Raw genomic sequence first — 21,369 nt, forward strand, 5'->3', positions numbered from 1 at the left:
GTCATGGAGGACCATACTTGGTGATTAAAAGTCCAACGAGAAGTTGGCAAAGAGAAAGTCCAGATGGGTCAAAAGTTGACCGAACTCTTAGCGGTCGTAAGTCCAATAGGGAGTTGGCATGGAACTAGGAAGTTCGGACGAAGTAAACTTCCGAATTCCATAACTTTTGACTCGGATATCGGAATGAGGTGATCTCGAATGCGAAACGAAGCTAATTTCAAGCTCTACACAGTTTTCTGGGGTTCAATCGATTGTCCAATCGATTGGGGGGTTCAATCGATTGGTTGACGCGAGTTTGTGCAGAAAAGCTCTAGATCGATTGGGTAATCGATCAAAACTTCCCCAATCGATTGGTCAATCGATTGGGAGAGTTTCTGAGCGAACAGTAAGCTTCTGAATCGATCAGTTGATCGATTGGAGCGCTGGAAATCGCTCGAGAAGCCTTGAATCGATCGGGCAATCGATTCAGGGCGATTCCAGAGAGAACAAAGGCGCTCTGGATTGATCGGTCGATCGATCCAAAGCCTCCCTAATCGATTGGGAGTAATCCAATCGATTGGGATTCGACCGCTGGCGCAGGTTTTAGCCGTTGGCGTGCGATTCCTTCGGCACTTCTTCGTTTCTTCTCTACTAGTGCTCACAGCAAAGCTCCATAGTGATTCCTTGATTCTCACCGCCAGTTCTTGGAGGCACATCCAAGTCAAGAGACAAGTTACAACAAGAGGAAGAAGCTAGGGTTAGGGTTTATTGTACTAATCTTGTAAGATCTCCCTTGTATTTGCTTCTCTTTGTATTCTTATTGTATTGTGAGCTTGTAAGGCTTCTCCGCCTTCGGTAGTTACCGTAAAGAAGTGTTTTCATAGTGGAGGGTGCGTGAGTGTGTGGATCCTTGGACTAGTCACCTCTTTTTGAGGTGGGTACCAAGTAAATCTACTTGTTAGCATTGTATAGTTTGTCTTCGAGTTGTATTCCGCTGCAAATCATCAAGACGAAGCAAACGACGCAAGACGTGAGCGAGAACCGCTATTCACCCCCCCCCAGCGGGCACAAAGGTCCTTACATTGGCTACTATTTTTAACTTTAATATCATCTTATCCCATGTCGTATTAGAGTCACTTAATATTTCATCTAATGCTTGTACTCCTACCTTCTCCTTAAATATGTTTCGTTTCCCATCTTTTGACTTTTACCACTTAATTATAGGAGTCGTGTATAGATCTTTACAAATCTTACTATCCATCTTCCTAATTATAGAAAGTCGGTTTGCGATTTATTATTTCCACTTTTGAACGTGACAAGTGTTCTCTTTTTTTAAAAAAAATGAATTAGCTAGTATAAGGTCATATGTTATCGTAAATTCTAATATATTTTTTCCTTCTTCATTTCTTATTCCAAACTCATAACCCCTATGCACCCTCTCATATTTCTCAATTTTTTACTCAGACATGTTCATTTAGATCGCCTCCTATTAAAATCATTTTATTTGGCGGGATATTTTGTAATACTTCATCTTAGTCATCCCAAAATTTTGATTTGGTATCTTCATCTAATCCTACTTGAGGTGAGAGCTATAATTCTATCACTCTTTCTAACTACTCCTACAACTTTATCTTTTAAGGAACTAGTTACAAAAATACTCACTCCATTTCTTGTTTTACTTTCCTGTGTACCATAATTTAAAACCCGAGTTCTTTATCATCTTTGTCTTCTCACCTACCCATTTTGTCTTTTATACACACAAATACTAATTCTTCTCCTAATCATCGTATCTACGGTCTCCATTGCTTTACTAGTGAGGGTTCCTATATTTCATGCTCTAAATCTTAGACTATTAGTTTTCTTATTATATTTGTTCTTATCCAACCTATGGTTCAAGAATTCTTACCTATTTAACACTACACCTAAGTTCTCATGGAGATGTAGCAGTCCTTGCCGATACGTTACAATCGGACTTGCAACGCGAACTCTTACATATTGAATACTACATCGAGTTCTGAAGATGTAACGGTCCTTGCCATGACGTTAACTCAGACCCTGCAACGCGTTCTTTTCGGGGAACAACTTAGCATTAGCACAATAGTTTAATGAATCCATTTATTGAACATTTACCATAGTTTAATGATGACTGACAACATATTGAATACTACACCCGAGTTCTGAAGATGTAACAGTCCTTGCCGTGACGTTAACTCAAACCCTGCAACGCGTTCTTTTCGGGGAACAACCTAACATTAGCACAATAGTTTAATGAATTCATTTATTGAACATTTACCATAGTTTAACGATGGCTGACAACCTAACACAACTTTCCTCCTTTATCCAGGTTTGGGACCGACCATGACGGGGTAAACTAATATATTTGTGCATTGATATATCTTAATTTTCTGAGTCATGATTAAGTGCTTGATGGGATTAAATACTTAACATTATAAAATTGAATTTTAAAATAAACAAATATAAATAGGTCTTACGGACTTGAGGAAACTTTCCTAAAATGTACCATAGTGCATAGGTATAAAAGAAAAAATAGTATTTGGACAAACTATATGGTTGATTCCAGGGCAAAAACACAACTCGATGGTTGATCATGTTTGAATGAAGCCTCGAGTAAAATTAACAATCAGCAAAGAATCACAGGCATGTGTCTCCAAACCAAGTTAAACAAACAAAAAAAATGCACATTACAATGCTATACTGATCAAGGGCTACCCTGTTCATATTGCAATGGAATGTTTCTTGCCAACCAATAACAATGTGACATGCAATTGTATAAAAATATTAGCAATAGTTTACATAGACAACAATAGTGTCCTTGAAAAACATAGATCCAAGAGCTATAATGACCATGTATTTTGAACAAGATAACAACACTTAAATTTATAGTATTTGTTCTCTAATAATGCCAAAATATCTATGATGGTGTTCGTGAGATTATACTAATCTCCTTTAAGATGAAAAAGAACAAAGTTAAATGTTTCATAAAGAACACAGAACATGAGTGCTGTGCACAGTTTGTAAATGATTCTACTGCCAACTAAACTCAAGTCTGAAACATACCTGTACAAAAAGAACAGGAATCTTAAGGTTGCCAATTGAGTTCCTTGTATTAGCCATAGAATAGAACTCCTCAACTTTATGATAACCATGAGAAACCATTGATATAGATTGATCAAAATCCCGAACAGACTTTGCTAATAAGGCTGTTCGAACGTCAAAGCCTTTAGCCTTTCCCTGAAATAGCTCCTGAAAGAATAGAGGCAATTTTACTATCTAACCAACAAAATTGGACTAATGGATCTAAAAAATATAAAAGCTGGTTCCATCTCTTCTCCATTTTCAAAAAAGATGAAGGTGATTTCTCTACAAATAACTATAATTTATATACCACCACCTAGAAAACGATGCAGTCAGGACTATTGTTATCTGAAACAATTAACCACCTTATTTGCTTGTAGAATATTCACCAATCCACTTGTGAGCTTTTGGTCTAAAGTGATATGATGAGGAAATGACCTTGTAGCTTCATCTAAGTCAAATGTGTTATCTATGCAAACAGCAGCTGTCAAAACAGTTGAGTCTCCTACGTCAGCAAGATACTTTGTAAGCATATTTGCACCATAACCCCAGCCAATACTCATCATTGTTGTCCAGGGCCTTACTGTGCTGACAAATTGGATCACTGTCAAGATATCATCACTATCAGCAGCTGTGAATATCCTGCAATTATTTTTAAACTGTCATGCAGATTGTACATTAGACACAGCAAGCATATAAACACTTAAAAAGGTGTTCTAAAATCAGAAACAAATCAACTGAGTAGGCAAACGGAAGAAAACATTTGCTAGATAGAGTGAGATAACAAACAGGGGAAAAGACATTTCGAATAACAAATATTTTGATCAACCAAGAAAAGTGATAATCTTCACAAAAAAATGGGCTAGATACTTGTGATATTAAACATACCAGAAAAGAGAGAATCAGAAGAAGAAAAAAAAAGTGCTATAAGATTTCATTCTGAACCAGGAGAAAAGTTTTCTGTTGTCATTTTTCAACCAGCTAGGTTTTAAAAAAAAAAACCTAACAATTTAACAAAACCTGGCCTGCATAATCACAAGACCAAGAATAAGTTTAACAATGCAACATCACAATCTAACTTTCGCCTAACAAGATTGACACCAAATTTTCTGGAATAATGGCTGGGGCAATTAGCATTAAGTTAAGGAGTTCTCAAGTTCATCTTGACATCTCTGAGCAATTTCACACATTTTATTTTCAAATCTCTGTTCAAATTGAATAATGAGTCCAAGGTTACATTCAGTTACTAGATGATAATATAATATATTTGGCAAGGCAATTTGCTATTTTCCACCCAGTGGTCAGTCGCCAACTCTATACTAAATTCAAGGCTCTACTCAGTTTCAATATTGAACTGATTCAGTTGTCTTATAAATGAAGGCGACAAGATTACTTCAAGATTACTTCAAGATTACCTCAGCAAACAGTATATGCTCTTACGGTTTCATTCATTCTGTGAAGATCGCTTCAACTCCAAAGATGACTTATTAAACAGAAAGAGAATGTGGAATGAATTTAAAAGGCGAAGTAACCACAGAAATTTAACAAATGTAGTACAAATAAAAACATAATTTATGAAAAAGTATAAAGCCTATTTTGTTGCTTCAATCGAAACATTGTTAAATGCAATTTGAAATATAACATTTAAATTGTGCTATTTTCTAATCTTTCAGATATTTGGCACATTCTTTGATAGAAGTTTTCTAAGTCAGACAAGCCATAATTGGTCTTTCAGTTGGTATTGCATTTTATAGGGAGCGTTGTGCACTTATTACCTTCAATTGCTTCACATTGCACTCTCATGCACAAGTAAGATAAGAAAAGAATGTAACACAAAATTGTCGGTTAAAGGCATACAGTCTTGTTTAGTTGTCTCTAGATTGTTTACCAACATATTTATCCAAAAACCCTCTGTTGTACCTTAACTGTTGCTTGAACCAAAGATTGCTTCAGCTAGCTAATCCTTGCAATCACATTGACCATATGAATATCAAGTCTCTCCTAGCAATGAACCCAGATAAATATTTTTCTTTACCTTGGCGTCGTCAAAGGAGAACCAGCACATCCTCTTGGATTCATAACAATGGGGAAATAACCATGTTGGAGGGCATCAAACACAAATGCTTTGACACATCTACCCATACTTCCTTCGGGAGTTCCCGGCACAATGAGCACCGTCGTGTCCAGCCCATGCTCCTTCCGTAATTCCAAATTTTCTGGCCAATCCAACGATATCACTCCACCATCATCGGCCCTCAAACAGAGCCTCTGGTATTGAATTTCCTCTTCTGGCCTCGTTTCTCCTTGCTTTCTCAAGACAGGTATCCCCCCACGGCTCAAATTCACGTAGTGCCGCTCCTCTCTCAGAAGCATGTCATTTACTCCCTCCAAAAGAACGCCGCCGTCCTCAAAGGAAACTGATGGGCATCGGAGGAGCACGCTCCTGTTGAATGGAGTCGGGCTCGTGAACAAAACCCAATCCCCGACCACGGCATCCGCTTCAAGAGTTCGATTCCAAAGGTTAGAGAAATAGAGAGAGGCACCTGCGGCCAATCCAATGGCGGGGGTGAAGACGAGGTCGAGCGAGGTTGGAGAGGGGAAGACGGAGATAAGGTCGCGGAAGAGGTCGTCGAGCGAGGCGCGGACTCGCAAGACTACCAGAGGCCGCCGGCTCCTCCAGCGATGGTGGCAGTGGAGGACGATCGAATCTCGGGTACGAGGGAGCCAGCGAAAGGACGAGAAGTTCCTCCGTCGGAAAAACGTCACTTGAGGATCACTATGGTACTGGATCGACCGGAGTTTCATGCGGAGAAACCGACGAAGATCTAGGGTTTCTGGAGAGTTCGATGGAACCAAAGAGAGGACGAATGCTACGGGTGGAGGAGGAGAGGAGGCCGTGAAGCTGCCGGAAGAAACACGGACGAGAAGGCGGCACGTGGAGAGGAAGACACGAAGAGTTCGTGAAATGACGTGAATACCCTCATGACTTCATAAATCAACTTCGAATCGGTCGCGGTAGCGTACTAGCGTTCAGTTATAAATTGAGTGGAGCAGCTCTGTGAAATCAATTACTTGAAATAAAGGAGGCAAAAGAGGAAATTAATTTAAAATATATAAATAATGGAGCTTTTATATAATTTTTATATTTTTTTCACTCAGCTAATTGAAATATTGAATTAGTTCGGACTAGGGATCTAATCGAGTCGAACTCTTGGATATTTGAGTTTAGCTCATTTATAATCGAACTGAGCTCGAGCTTTATTTAACTAATATATTCATGACTTACGAGTTTATTCGAACTTTTATCGAGCCTAAACGAGCTTAATAAATGTAAATTATAAATTTAAATATTCAATACAAATTAAATTATATATTTTTAAAAAATTATAATATTCTTGTTCAAATTTATAATTTTATTCTAATAAATAAATTTAATATATTTATCTATATTTTTCATAAGTATAGTATAAAATCTGTAAATTCACTATCAAAATTATTATTATTTTTATTTAAAAATTGATTTGTGAGCTTAACGAATATGTTCACGAGCTAACGAGCCGAATATTGTGAAGCTTAAACTTGATTTATTTATCTTAACGAGTCTTATTAAACGAGCTCAAACGAGATTTTATCGAACCGAGATTCGAATAGCTCACGAACGGCTTGACTCATTTACACCCCTAGTTCGGACGGTCCATCAACCCGATATTTTTACGTCAATCCTCATTCAGAAGAATCCATCCACTAATTTACTGAAAATGAAACTCTCGATACTTAGTTTTATAAATGTTAAAAAGAGCACTAAAATATAAAATTATGTTTGTGTTTTGATTTTACTTCATTCTTATTATATTGTTAAACACAATACTTACTTCTGTTGATAAATATTTTTACATTTGTTGATTTTTTTTTTAATTCCGGTATTCAATTTTTACTATTGAGTCATTCTCAAAATGACTAATTTAATTTTACTAAAAAAATTTACCTACCACCATAATAAATCATGAAGCACAGATTAATTTTGATGGACAGTCCGACGTCACAAGTAGTTCAAACTGCTCATATGTAATAGGTCTTGGATGGTGTTTGAATTCTCGTCCTATCGTTTATCATCGCATTGTATCCCTGAGCACGATTGATTCTCATTGTTTAATTTAGCATTAGGTATCAAATTTACATCAATTAATTTTGGGATGATCGTCATAATTAGGAATTGAAACAGTTGATTCTCCTTTATGACTCATTATGAATGTTATTTATGTTATTAATTCTTGGTTGCCCATTAATACAGCACAAATATCGTCATATTCATGCCCACCTCAAACTCATGTCGTTAGTTCAGGAACTTCATTGCTTGAACAATGAAAGCAAGCTCACGTCCATAAATGTTTAGGCGGACATTATTTAGCTCCAAGGTCGCTTATGGTATAGTGAATCCTCGTTTATAGTAAATAAAAAACACTCTCTTCCAAAGTTTTTTTATCTTTCATTTTCTCATTTAATATATTTGTTTATAATGATTTTATATTACCTAACTGAAATATTTATTAATTATTCAATTAAAAACGATTGAGAATATCTCATTAGTATTTAAGATTAAATTAAATAAAAAAATCAAACCAAAACAACATTATTCTTAATCATCAAAGGGGAAACAATGCGCAACGATCAATTACTCCAGCAATTAATTAATTAGACACCTAAGTTTGAATTAGGGTAATTTATCAAAAAGTGTACTTAGAATTATAAATTGACCAAAAGATATATTATACTTTGATATTTATCAAATAGCACACTCAATTTTCTATTCTTATCATTCTACCCCTCAATCATTTGTCAATCTCTTTCATTTTTTTGCATGTAATTTTTTTTCTCTTCCCTCTTTTCAATGCACGCATTCTCTCTTCTCTTTCCTCCCATCTTCTCTTTTCTCACTCTTTTGGAGATATGCATGCATGCAAAGCATAATATGAGCCTGATATTATTTTATATCAGACCCATAGGATTAGAATTTAACGTGATTTCTTTAATAACATTTTAACACCTTGGATCTGATATGGAACCATATCAAGCTCATGTTAGGTTGTTTTAGTCGATTCTTTTGATCATATTTTAACACCTTCGGAGAAGTCGAAATATGAAATGGACAGCACCGTTGGACTCCTTGCAGTCTCAGAAATCTATAGGACCTGAAATGAGTCCAATCCGGAATGTCTAGGTCCATCAATGAGTTTTGACCAAAAGTTACAGACTTAATAAATCTGAAATAACAAATTCGAATTAAAATTTCATCTGCAAATATATATAGTAGTTTGTAGAGGCAAGTCTAAATCCTTTGCATGTTATATATTTTCTTTAGGAATTATATATATATATGTAATTTCTTTAAAAAAATCCATGAAGCCATAAATAATTATACTTTAAATTACAGTTGTAAAATTTGATGGCTACACATACTACTAACAATTTCATTTGTTGGTAAAATTCAGCTTAGTACAGAAAGGATCTTCAACTAAAGTCAACATACTACTAACGTGAATATGATATAGTTCATATCAGACCCACGTTAAACTTGATATGGACCATATCAGGCCCACGTTAGGTTGTTTTAGCCAATTCTTTTGATCATATTGTAACACCTTCGGAGAAGTCGAAATATGAAATGGACAGCACCGATGGACTCCTTGCAGTCTCAGAAATTTATAGGACCTGAAATGAGTCCAATCTGAGGTGTCTAGGTCTATTAGTGAGTTTTTGTCAAAACCCACTGATGGACCTACACACCTCGGATTGGACTCATTTCAGGTCCTATAGATTTATGAGACTGCAAGGAGTTCAACGGTGCTGTCCATTTCATATTTCGACTTTTCCGAAGGTATTAAAATGTAATTAAAGAAATCATGTTAAACTCTAATCATGTGGGTCTGATATAAAATAATATCATGCTCATATTATGCTTTGTATACATGCATATCTCCAAAAGAGTGAGAAAAGAGAATATGGGAGGAAAGAGAAGAGAGAATGCGTGCATTGAAGAGAGGGAAGAGAAAAAAAATTATATGCAAAAAAAGGAAAGAGATTGACAAATGATTCAGAGATATAATGGGAAGAATAAAAAATTGAGTGTATTATTTGATAAATATCAAAGTATGGTATGTCTTTTGGTCAATTCATAACTCTAAGTACTTTTTTTTTTTTTTTTTTTTTTTTTTGATAAATTGCCGTTGAATCTAATACAGTGTAGGTCATGTTTTTTTTCTCCAAAAGAATAACAAATCAAGTATGATGATAGTTCTGGATAGATAATTATGTGCACTTCTTAATTTATTTGATGGATAGAATATGAAATTAGATGGCCTACTCCAGTATTACTCAAAAAAAAAATGAAAAGGAAATCATTGCTCCTGGAAATTTGATTCTCATACCGTATAAATAAATATATACTGAGCTCAAATTACTAGTGGTGTTAGGTCCAATCTATACTTTATATATTTATACGATAGTTAATGGAAAGCTTTTATAAAATTGGCTTGGCCACCTTGAGATAATGAAAAGTAGAAATACTTGGATGGCCCAAAAAACAGCTGCTTTATTTTCTTTGAAAAACAGTCACCCAACAATACCACAAAACAAATAAAAGTTACCTACATTTGTTTCCAATCCTTAAAACATTACGAAACTAAGAAGTCAATTATTCCGTATTTGACTCTTAAATATTTGAAAAATTACTTAGCCGTATTGTCGTCATTGTACCATAGTCAAGAGCAAAAAGTTTATTATATACAATATTATTCATCCTGTCCAAAAATCGAAAGGAGGATAGGCTAGAGACGATCTATGTGATTGACCGGAAGTAGATTTTTTGTGGTTCTATAAAATCAGAGGTGTTAATGTCAAATTAGGAAAAAATTTCTGACATTAATCTTCTGACGTTCAGTTCTTCACTTAGTGGAGAAAAATAGTAAGAAATTGTAATTAGAGCACGTAGAATAATAAAGTTGTGCGTACCTTCGCCTGTGAATGGAAACTCCCCTTTTATAGAGTCACTGTAGCGTCTATGCACACATCTCAAAGCATATGCATATTTTTAAAAACGTCCTAGAAAAAAATTGTTTAGCCCGGGTAACTTCTGGAGTATGCAAACTGATCGTTGAGGCTAGTGTTCGACACTATCTCCGTAAACGATATTGCTCCGCTACGGTGCTTAACGGATTGTTGCAATTCGTTCCCAAGATACAACGACGACGAACGTCTCGGAATCGTAGCACTCCGACTTCCGAGACCAGCGAACCTTCTAGTAGACTTCTTGGACTCTTGAATGCACAAGATGAGATGAATGCTTGAGGAAGAGAAGAGAGGATTGAGTGAATATTCCATCATCTGGAGGGTTCTATTTATACTGAAAGAACAGGTTGAGTGTCCTTTGGGTGAGTGGATGTGTTCTTTGGGCTGGATCGATCTAGATCATCCATTCTGAAGGGTTGTAACCCTTCTCCAAGCCCACTTCAATCTCATCCATCAGATCTGAGGAGTTGTGACCCTCAGATCCCGCCTATTGTCATCGGCCATCGGATCTGGATCCATTGATTCGATGCTTCAGATCAAGTCTCATCCCAAGCCGTCAGATCGTTACTCTTTGCGATCCAACGCTCTAGATCGCATCACAAGCGATCCATCGTACCTATTTGATCAACGTTGATCAACAGTAGTCATCCATTCCCTAAGTCAAAGTGCGCCTACAAAGCGCCCATTGCGCACGTGCGCACGTGGCGAGTGGCGGGCTCACAGGTGCGAGCACCTGCTCGCCCTGGCTAAGGGAGCACCTGTCCTTTTATTTTTGTGTTAACTCCATTAACACATCTTCATTAATAAGTAGAGAATACACATCGAGAATTTCTGATGTGGGACTATTCTCCCATGCACATTATTAATAAATAATAAATGTTATTTTGGGCCGACTTTAAACATTAATTTCTCATTCACCCTTAATCGGTTTTGAGCAAATTAATAGTCTAAATCTATCTACGCGAATCGTAGATTTCAATTTTGAAGTCAATTACGACTTTCAACAATTGATGGCTTCCTTCCTCAAAATCGTTTTGGTCCATTTAAGGCCCCAATATCCAACAATTCTCCACATGAATGGAAATTAATGCAATGCGTGTATGCATGCTGACACTTTACAAGAGTCCAATCGATAAGTCACTGCATCGGGAGAGGTAGCTTGTGGCTTTGAACCTTCCGTAGTGAAATGCTATCGAGTATACTAGGCTGCGCAGTGAACGTGATGTCTTGAGCTGTTGGTGTATACTTAGACAATAACACCCACACAGAGATCTATCTCACCTACTTTAGGTTCTCATGGTTGGTTCCGTTTCGGCCATGGATACCATCTTGGATTCATGAGTGTTTCATTGAAGCGGCCTGTCTTCACACTCACATAGGTGACACTTCTATCAAGAGTATCCTACCATACTCCACCTTATCAGGTATAGAAGTCACTAAAAGCATAAGCTTAACCTCACTACATGAGGTAGGACAGCACAAATTCATCCTAGGATTGGGATAGAGATAAACTATCTAATGTGCTGGACCACAACTTCTGTAACTTCGTTGTCCCATTGAACCAAGATCTTGGGATCTCCAGTCAACAAGGTTGGGTTACCGCTACAGTCGTTTTCAGTTGTAGATTTTTAATCTCATTCCTCTTGATGAGCAGTATACTTGATCTCGACTCAACCCCTTCGTTAGAGGATCTGCCAAATTATCTTTGGACTTAACATAGTCGATTGCAATCACTCCATTCGAGATCAACTGCCTAATGGTATTATGTCTACGACGTATATGTCGTGACTTCCCATTATACATATTACTCTGTGCCCTTCCAATCGTCGATTGACTATCACAGTGGATTAGTACGGCAGGCACAGGTTTCATCCAGCTCGGAATATCTTCCAAGAAATTCAGCTTCCTCAGCTGCTTTGTCTAGTGCTATAAACTCGGATTCCATAGTTGATCGAGCAATGCAAGTCTGCTTAGTGGATTTCCAATATACTGCTCCCCCACCGATCGTGAATACATATCCACTAGTGGATTTGGAGTCTTTTGTATCTGATATCCAATTAGCATCACAATATCCTTCCAACACAGCCGGATATTTTCCATAATGTAATCCATAGTTCATAGTATATTTCAAATATCTGAGAACTTGCATCAATGCTTTCCAATGGGTGTCGTTTGAATTACTCGTAAAATGACACAGTTTGTTGACCGTACAGGCAATATCCGGACGTGTGCAATTTGTGAGATACATCAAACTGCCTATTATCCAAGAATATTCCAACTGCGATATGGTCTCACCATGGTTTTTCGCTAAGTGTTGACTTAGATCCATAGGTGTTTTCACTGTAGAGAGATCGTACGCATTGAATTTTTTTCAATACAGATTCTACATAATGAGATTGTGTTAAAACTATCCCTTCTGATGTCTTGAAAATTTTAATTCCCAATATAACATCTGCTTGACCCATATCTTTTATATCAAAATTTCTGGTCAACATTTTCTTTGTAGTCATGATTACATCATGATTACTGCCCATTATTAGCATGTCGTCTACGTATAGACACACAATTACATAGTCTTCAGGTGTGTTTTTGATATAAATGTATTTGTCACATTCATTTATTCTGAATTCGTTTGACAGCATTACTTTGTCAAATTTTTCGTGTCATTGTTTAGGTGCTTGCTTAAGTCCGTACAACGACTTAACAAGTCGACACACCTTTTTCTCATTTCCAGGAGCCATGAACCCTTCGGGTTGCTCCATATAAATTTCTTCTTCCAACTCACCATTTAAGAACGCAGTCTTAACATCCATTTGATGTATTTCAAGGTCATATAGTGCTGCAATGGCTATTAGCACTCGTATGGACGTAATCCTTGTCACCGGTGAGTATGTATCGAAGTAATTAAGGCATTGCTCTTGCTTGTACCCCTTGGCTACAAGTCTGGCCTTATACTTGTCAATTGATCAATCAGCTTTATACTTACATTTTAGTATCGACTTACAACCTAATGATTTATTACCAGAAGGAAGGTCTACTAATTCCCAAGTATGATTATTCATGATAGACTCAATTTCACTATTGACAGCTTCTTTTCACATTGGAGCATCGGGTCTAGAGAGAGCTTCACTTAATGTTCTTGGTTCCATTTCTGACATGAAAGTCATGAAATCTGGCCCGAACGATTTCTCAACTCTAGCCCGTTTGCTACGACGTGGCTCTTCACTTTGATCGTCAATAGTCCTTTTATAACAGCTAAGTTCGGTAACGTCATTTTTGTTTGAACTTCCGTTGTTATCACTTTCACCGTTTCCCTTTTTATTTGGGAATACGTTTTCAAAGAATATCGCATTCCGAGATTCTATGGTTGTTCCCACATGTATATCAGGAATGTCTGATTTGTGAACTAGGAAACGATATGCACTACTATTATGGGCATATCCGACAAATACCGCATCGAACGTTTTAGGTCCGATCTTTACTTGCTTTGGTTTAGGTACTTCGACATTTGCCAAGCACCCCCACACTTTCAGGTATTTGTACGATGGCTCGCGGCCTTTCCATAGTTCATATGGAGTTTTATCATTTTTCTTATGAGAGATTCTGTTGAGAATGTGATTTGCCGATAATATTGCTTCCCCCCACAAGTTTTGAGGTAAGCCTGAATTTATCAACAAGGCATTCATCATTTCTTTTAGTGTCCAATTTTTACGTTCGGCAACACTGTTTGATTGAGGTGAGTAAGGCGCCGTTGTTTGATGGATAATGCCAGATTATGTACAAAATTCATCAAACGGTGCACCATATTCTCCACCTCTATCGCTTCGAATTATTTTAATTCGTTTGTCAAGTTGGTTTTCAACTTCTGTTTTATAAGTTCTGAACGCCTCTAGGGCTTCGTCTTTACTTAAAAGAAAGACATAACAGAACTTTGTGCAACCATCGATAAAAGTAATAAAATATTTTTTACCTCCTCTAATTTGCACAAATTTCAAGTCACATAGATCACTATGTATTAACTCTAGAGGAGTTGTTGTCCTTTCCACCGAATGAAAAGGTAGTTTCGTCATTTTCGCTTCCACGCACACTTCACATTTGTGTGTTCCGTCAACATTGACGTTTGGTAATAAATTTAATTTGACGAGACGCTTGAGAGTATTATTATGCACATGTCCGAGTCGATCATGCCATAAATTAAAACACTCAACAACATAGCTGGAAGCATTTATTTTATTACCATCAAAATTTCGGAGTACAGACATTACAACCATTTTGAATAGACCCTTTTCTAGGTACCCCTTTCCTACGAAGACACCATTCTTCGTAAGTACAAAGTTGTCTGACTAGAACACTAGCCTAAATCCGGCCTTGACCAATGCCGCTCCAGAAACTAGGTTCTTACTGATGTCGGGAACATGGAGTACATCAATGAGTGTTAGCTCCTTTCCGGACGTCATCTTCAGAACAACCTTTCCGAGTCCAACAATTGGCGACGTCGTGGAATTACCCATATAGAGCTTCCTGCCATTTATCGGAGTATACTTGGAGAACATCGCCTTATCGGAACAGATATGACGAGTTGCTCCAATATCAATGAACCACTGCTTCGGGTTGGTATCCACCAAGTTGGCTTCAAATACAACCGCAGTGAGATCCAAGTCCTCAAGAGAGGTTGCGACATGATTCGCAGCATCCTTTGGCCCCTTGGTTGGCTTCTTTTGGCGTCTGCAGTCCTTGGACAGGTGTCCTGCCTTTCCACAGTTGTAGCATGAGCCTTTGAACTTCTTTGCTTGAGCATTCTTTTTGAACTGCTTCGGCTTTTTAGCGTTCGGCTCGACCAGGTTGGACATTTTGTCTATAGTCCGCTTGGTTCCTCTGGAGTCGGATAACTTTCGATTATCCTCCTCTATTCGTAGCCTCAGGATCAGGTCTTGCAGCCCTATCTCCTTTTGCTTGTGCTTTAGGTAATTCTTGAAATCCTTCCATGACGGAGGGAGCTTCTCAATTACCGCAGCAACTGCGAATGTCTCGTTCAGCTTCATGCCTTCGGCGTCCAGATCATGCAGTATTAATTGCATATCTTGGACTTGAGATGAGACGCTTTTTGAGTCCACCATCTTGAAATTCAGAAACCGACCGACGATGAATTTCTTCAATCCAGCATTTTCGGTCTTGTATTTCTTCTCAAGGGATTCCCACAAAGATTTTACCGTCTCCAGAGAACAATATACGTTATATAACGTGTTGTCAAAGGCGTTGAGTATATAATTGCGGCACAGAAAATCTCTGTGAGACCACGCATCGCTAGCAGCCTTACTACCTTCCGTAGCGACTAGCGTGTCTTCATGCAAAAATAGTACAAGGTTTAGCGTTGTTAGATAAAACAACATCTTCTGCTGCCATCTTTTGAAGTCGGTTCCGGTGAATTTCTCCAGCTTTTCTCCGTGCGGAATGGTTGTCGGAATGGCGGTCGGAATGACGGTCGGAACGGCCGTCGGAATGTCATTGGTAGCCATATCAGTTTGCACGAAATATCGTTTACGACTGTTTAGCCCGGGTAGCTTCTGGAGTATGCAAACTGATCGTCGAGACTAGTGTTCGACACTATCTCCGTAAACGATATTGCTCCGCTACGGTGCTTAACGGATTGTTGCAATTCGTTCCCAAGATACAACGGCGACGAACGTCTCGGAATCGTAGCACTCCGACTTCCGAGACCAGCGAACCTTCTAGTAGACTTCTTGGACTCTTGAATGCACAAGATGAGATGAATGCTTGAGGAAGAGAAGAGAGGATTGAGTGAATATTCCATTGCGTACGTGCGAAGTGCACAGTGCGCCTACAAAGCACCCATTGCGCACGTGCGCACGTGGCGGGTGGCGGGCTCACAGGTGCGAGTAGCTGCTCGCCCTGGGCTAAGGGAGCACCTGTCCTTTTATTTTTGTGTTAACTCCATTAACACATCTTCATTAATAAGTAGAGAATACACATCGAGAATTTTCAATGTGGGACTATTCTCCCATGCACTTTATTAATGAATAATAAATGTTATTTTGGACCGACTTTAAACATTAATTTCTCATTCACCCTTAATCGGTTTTGAGCAAATTAATAGTCTAAATCTATCTACGCGAATCGTAGATTTCAATTTTGAAGTCAATTACGACTTTCAACAATTGATGACTTCCTTTCTCAAAATCGTTTTGGTCCATTTAAGGCCCCAATATCCAACAAAGATAAGTAAAAAAATATCCCGACACATTTTCTTAAAAGAACATACAAATCTCTGATGTGACATGTTAGAAGTTTTTAAAGTACGATTTGCTTGCTTAACATGCTCTGTTGTCAATGACACAAACTTCCAAAAAGATGCTATAAGATATGTCAGGTCCCATTGTATGCCAACCGGAAGTCGTTCGACCGAGATATCCCAGCTCAGTCACGCTGAACATAGTTATTTTCCTTCGCTCGGTAGTTTGGTTGTTAGAGGGGTGTCTTTTACCCAATCAGCCATGATGCTCGATCGACCGGGACAATGACCCAAGTGTTTTAGTGTTTGTCTCTTGTTTTATCCGACCAGACTTAGGGCCCGTTCAGCCAACTACACCTGATCGATGGTCATGAGCCTTTGACCTCCATGTCAATCGCGCTTCCTTACTTTGACCCCTCTTTAATTAGGCCCTCCTTTATAGGGATGTAAACGAGCCGAATCGAGCCAAATAGTATTAGGCTCGAGCTCGGCTCGTTTAAGTTATATTCGGGTTCGAGCTCGCCTCGAGCTCGAATCAAACTTTTATTACAAGACTCGAGTTCGGCTCGTTTTGGAATTATCAAGTTCATGAACAGTTCGAGCTCGGCTCATTATTAGCTCGATTATCATAGTTGACGAGCCTAATTCGTTAAGCGAGTTCGGGCTCGTTTTCGGACTCATTTTAGAGTTAGTTTTTTTGACTCGTTTTAAAGCTCGTTTTAAAGCTCGTTTTAAAGTTCGTTTTAGAATTCATTTTTTAGCTCGTTTTAGAACTTGTTTTTTGGCTCGTTTTAAGGTTCGTTTGTTGGCTCGTGAACCTACAAATGAACATGTTCGCGAGCTCACGAGTCGAATATCCTTACGAGTTTTTTATCGAACCGAGCTCCGAATAACTCGCGACCCGTTTGATTCATTTACATCCCTACTCTTTCATCATCGTATCAATTGATGGGGTCCTCCTTCATCACCGTATCAATTATTTTGGCTGAAGATGGAATCATCCGAAGTTCTAATATTATACGTTTAAAATAGTTAAGATTCTACTCCTCTTAATCTCATAATCAAGATTTAAAATATTGTATTATGCGGCATACAAAATACCGTCCGGGCAACCGCTATGTCCCCCCTTAACTTCCACGGGCCGTAGAGACATCGCAATCCCACTTTTTTTAAAATTTTTTTTTTTGCATTTTTATATTTAAATTAAAATTGTATTTAAAAAATAATTTTAAATTTTTATAGTTAAAAAATATGTATGATGCAGAATCGGTATCATCCACCGCATAAACTGAAACTCCATAGGTATTGAAATTTTAAATCACATGCATGCTCAAATTAAGGAAAATGAAGCTCCTACGACTGACGATTCCATTGCATAGTCAGCGTCATACTCTCCTTCCGCTTCCATCCTACTGCTGATTACTCATCTTCTACTCTGTTACCATTTCAGGTAGTTGTATTCTTTCAGTTGCACAGCAACCACCTCTCTTTCCACAGGTCTTTCTGTACCTCTTGCAACATCCACCAATCTCTCTTCTTCCTATTACTATCCCCTTTGAAGACGAACAACCTTCTCCCTGGCCACGTTGATCTGCATTGCTGACACAACACCCAACATTCTTTTGATTGATTTACTTTTCCTGGTTCTGTGAGCCGACATTGGCTTGCCATAAATCTATTGATACAAAGTGTTCTTGTGTTGAAGTACTGCTTGCCTTTATACCCATTGCCTGGCCACAAGGAGAATGGCAATGTGATTCTGCCACCTGATGATCTCTGTCCATGCAATGGTTGTGCACACTTTCCTCGTCAACACCTTGTGCATGGTCACAGTGGGAATGACATGGTGATTCTGCACGGTGATGGTGGTCTAGTATTATTTCATCCTTAGCCGTCCCATGATCATGGCAACCAGATTGGCCACAAACGCTTGATGATCCACATGCATTTTTTGGCTTGCCGGAGCATGTTTTATGGGACGAGGCACAACACTTTTTGCTCGAAGAAGTTTTTGTTTTCAATAGCATCATGCTGTTCGAGATCACCAGTAGGCAAGTACCAACATCGGCAAGGACAGCAGCCCAGAGCAGCGAGTGCCCGGCAAATGCAAGTGTCAGAATAGCAATCTTAGTGACCAGGGAGAAGGTTATGTTTGTGATGATTTTGCAACGCATCTTCCTTGCCAATCTGATGGCCTTGACAATCTTGCCAATGTCGTTCGACATGAGGGTGATGTGGCTGGTCTCCATGGCAACTGCTGAACCTGATATTCCCATCGAGATCCCTACGTTTGCCAGAGCTAAAGCTGGTGCATCATTCATCCCGTCGCCGACCATGGCCGTGTAGCCTTCCCTCGACTTGAGGTCACCTACCAGTTTCACTTTGTCTTCAGGTAGAAGCTCCGCATGAACTTCTTCCATGCCATGTTTTAGCTATTGAACAATCAACGTGTCTGAAAATTAAGAAATGTCATTTGTATTTGTCAAGAACAGAATAAGAAACAATCTGAAGAACCTGGCTTTTGCGTGCATTGCTGCTTCTTCGCTATCTCCTGTAAGCATTACTGTTTTTATGCCTAACGATTTCAACTCTTTGACAGCTTCTGCAGCACCTGTTCTGCATGTATCAGAGAGGGCATATCTTCCGATTTGAACCGTGTCCGAGAACACATATCCAAAGGTAACTCCACGTCTCTCCAAGCTTGAAAATGAGGTTTATAAAACAAGATGCAAATGCAAGATGACCAGATTTGGCACTGAACAATCACACGATTGATAACAACATGAATGTACCCGTTTCAGATGAAGCCCTGGCTGCTATTCTTTTGTTACCTATATAAATGCTTCTTCCATCTATTTCCCCATAAATTCCCTCTCCAGGGTAGACGATGAACTCTTTTATAGAATCTGGTTTAGGTTCGATGGAGCATGACCTAGCATGTTCAACAAACGCAGCAGCCATTGGATGGCTTGATTTACTCTCAATACTTGAAACCCTGAAACAGAGTAAACTTCGACTCAATTTTCCAAATTTTCTGCAAACTGAGTGTCACAACCTACTTACTAGTAAAGAAGTGTATTGCGGGCGACCTCACTGCTTGTAGATTGGAACTCAACAATGGTGAATTCTCCTCTTGTTATGGTTCCCGTCTTGTCAAATGCCACGGTTTTTATCTTGGCCAGGGATTCAAGAACATCTCCACCTTTTATGAGAAGCCCTAGTCTTGCTGCTTTCAGAAGTGCACAGAAAGTTGCCACAGGCGTCGACATCACTAGTGCACACGGGCACGCACTCACGAGAAGGACTAGCGCCAATTGAAACCAGCTTCTGGGATGTTTAACCTCTGTTATCAAAGGAATGGATGAGATCACTGCAGCTACGATTACCACGGCTGCAAAAAGATGGGTTAAGATGAGTTAGAAGTCCTCGATGTTTCACAACACTCAAAACTGAAAAGTAAGTTCTTATGTATGTTGAATTGTAATCCAAAGCCTACTGACCCGGTGTGTAGTACTTCGTGCAAGAATCTATCAACCTCTGCGTGCTCGATCTGCTGTTCTGTGCTTCTTCGACCAATCTTGTCATTTTAGCAACTGCAGAATTCTCCGCGAGAGCGGTTGTCCGAACACTGATATAACCTGCAATGTTAGTTAGAGATCAGATAATTAAAGAATTATGATACCGCTTAGTTTAGAACTTGGGGAAGCATGTTACCATCCATATTGAGCGTTGCGGCAAAGACCGGTGAGTCCGCATGCTTGGCTACCGGAAAGGACTCTCCGGTGAGACTCCTCTCATCAACTTCAGAGTGTCCGTCAACTACAATCCCATCTATTGGGATTACTTCTCCAGCTTTGACAGCAATGACAGTATCGATCTTGACATCGTCGACATGGACAACTTGACCCGTTTCAGATAGGACAGCTTTCTGAGGAGTCAAGCTCATCAGTGATGACATCCCAGCTGTAGCCTGCAGGTTAGAGCATCTAGCTCAGTTCAGGTACAAGCTCGCACACTTAGCAAACTCAGGAAATGGAACTGTCAGCCTGTTAAATATTCTCACCTTGTGACTGGCCCTCGTTTCCAGCCATTCTGCAACTGTGAAGAGGAACACGATGAAGGCTGCTTCTGAGTAGTCCCTGAGCGCAATTGCGCCGGCAACTGTCCAAAGACATCGAAGATCAGACGCTTGATCTAAGTGCGACTATCAAAATTCTTTCTTTGTATTTGGAAGGTCAGTCATACCTGCAATTAGCATAAGGATGTTGATGTCCAGAGTAAGCCGTAGAAGAGCCGCAATGCCTCTCAAAGCAATTGGCAAAATGCCGATCGAAACAGCTGCTACTGCAAACCATCTCAGAGGGTGGAAAAAGTGCCTGAAGAGTGAGAGCAGCAGTAGCAATCCACAAGCTAAAATGTAAGGACTTGGCCATTTCTTGGCAACGTTAATTGCAGATGCATATGCATGTATGGAAGCTTCAAGCCTTGCCTTGTTCAGAGCCGTAACTGATGAAGAAGAGAAAACCAAACACATAAATCACCTCATTTCAAAGCCATCAAATTGAAAATGAAAGAGATGCCCAAATTCTCTCTCTCTCTGCCCCTAATATGTTCAGATCATAACTCACGTATGTCCTGCTGTGAGATGAGGCTGCTGTCATGAACTACTATCACAGTCTTGGTTGGAACAACTACTTGAACCTTCTTGACTCCATTAAGAGGCTTCAGAATCTTCTCGATCAAAGGGATTTCGGATGTGCAGCAGATGCCTAGCACGTCGAAGTAGCTCTTGTGGTACTTCGCTTCATTGATTTTCTTATCTTTGCATTGTTCTTCGCCCATTTGTTTCCCTTCTCTGAGCGCCCACCCTGCAAGAAATGAAACAAAAAAAGGTTGAATATAAAAGGCAAATGGAAGAGGCGTGTAGATCACCTCACCAAAAACAGGGATAGGGAGGGAAGAGGTAATGTAGCGTTGCA

At 39.0% G+C, this 21,369-nt stretch overlaps 3 protein-coding genes across 5 annotated transcripts in view; all 3 read right to left on the reverse strand.

Annotated features, from left to right (window-relative positions):
* The window catches only part of LOC121981545, a 37,928-nt gene extending 31,881 nt beyond the window's left edge, over window positions 1–6,047 (reverse strand). The window contains exons 1-3 of one of the 2 annotated variants that reach the window (XM_042534124.1): window positions 5,111–6,045; window positions 3,441–3,717; window positions 3,058–3,243 (exon numbers count right to left, since the gene is read on the reverse strand). In XM_042534124.1, coding sequence (XP_042390058.1) covers window positions 3,058–3,243; window positions 3,441–3,717; window positions 5,111–5,880 — 1,233 coding nt within the window. In that variant the 5' untranslated portion in view covers window positions 5,881–6,045. Of the gene's footprint in view, window positions 1–3,057; window positions 3,244–3,440; window positions 3,718–5,110 lie in introns of both variants that reach the window. The other variant, XM_042534133.1, reaches the window with a different exon arrangement.
* Window positions 6,048–18,021: 11,974 nt separating this feature from the next.
* LOC121981576 (cadmium/zinc-transporting ATPase HMA2-like) lies at window positions 18,022–18,810 on the reverse strand. Its single transcript, XM_042534169.1, has one exon. The coding sequence runs from the start codon at window positions 18,808–18,810 to the stop codon at window positions 18,022–18,024; it is 789 nt and encodes a 262-aa protein (XP_042390103.1).
* A 434-nt stretch (window positions 18,811–19,244) lies between these two features.
* LOC121981563 (cadmium/zinc-transporting ATPase HMA2-like) lies at window positions 19,245–21,331 on the reverse strand. Of its 2 annotated transcripts, none has more exons than XM_042534163.1 (7): window positions 21,019–21,331; window positions 20,636–20,896; window positions 20,454–20,551; window positions 20,105–20,360; window positions 19,891–20,028; window positions 19,480–19,781; window positions 19,245–19,385 (listed from the first exon to the last, which is right to left on the reverse strand). In XM_042534163.1, exons 1-7 carry the CDS (start codon window positions 21,230–21,232, stop codon window positions 19,371–19,373), a joined length of 1,284 nt encoding a protein of 427 aa, XP_042390097.1. In that variant the 5' UTR covers window positions 21,233–21,331; the 3' UTR covers window positions 19,245–19,370. The 2 variants fall into 2 exon arrangements, with proteins under 2 accessions (XP_042390097.1, XP_042390089.1); XM_042534155.1 differs by having other exon boundaries at window positions 19,454–19,781.
* Between the last annotated feature and the right edge of the window lie 38 nt (window positions 21,332–21,369).

The sequence above is a fragment of the Zingiber officinale genome, chromosome 1B (assembly GCF_018446385.1).
Source record: "Zingiber officinale cultivar Zhangliang chromosome 1B, Zo_v1.1, whole genome shotgun sequence".
NCBI lineage: Eukaryota > Viridiplantae > Streptophyta > Magnoliopsida > Zingiberales > Zingiberaceae > Zingiber > Zingiber officinale.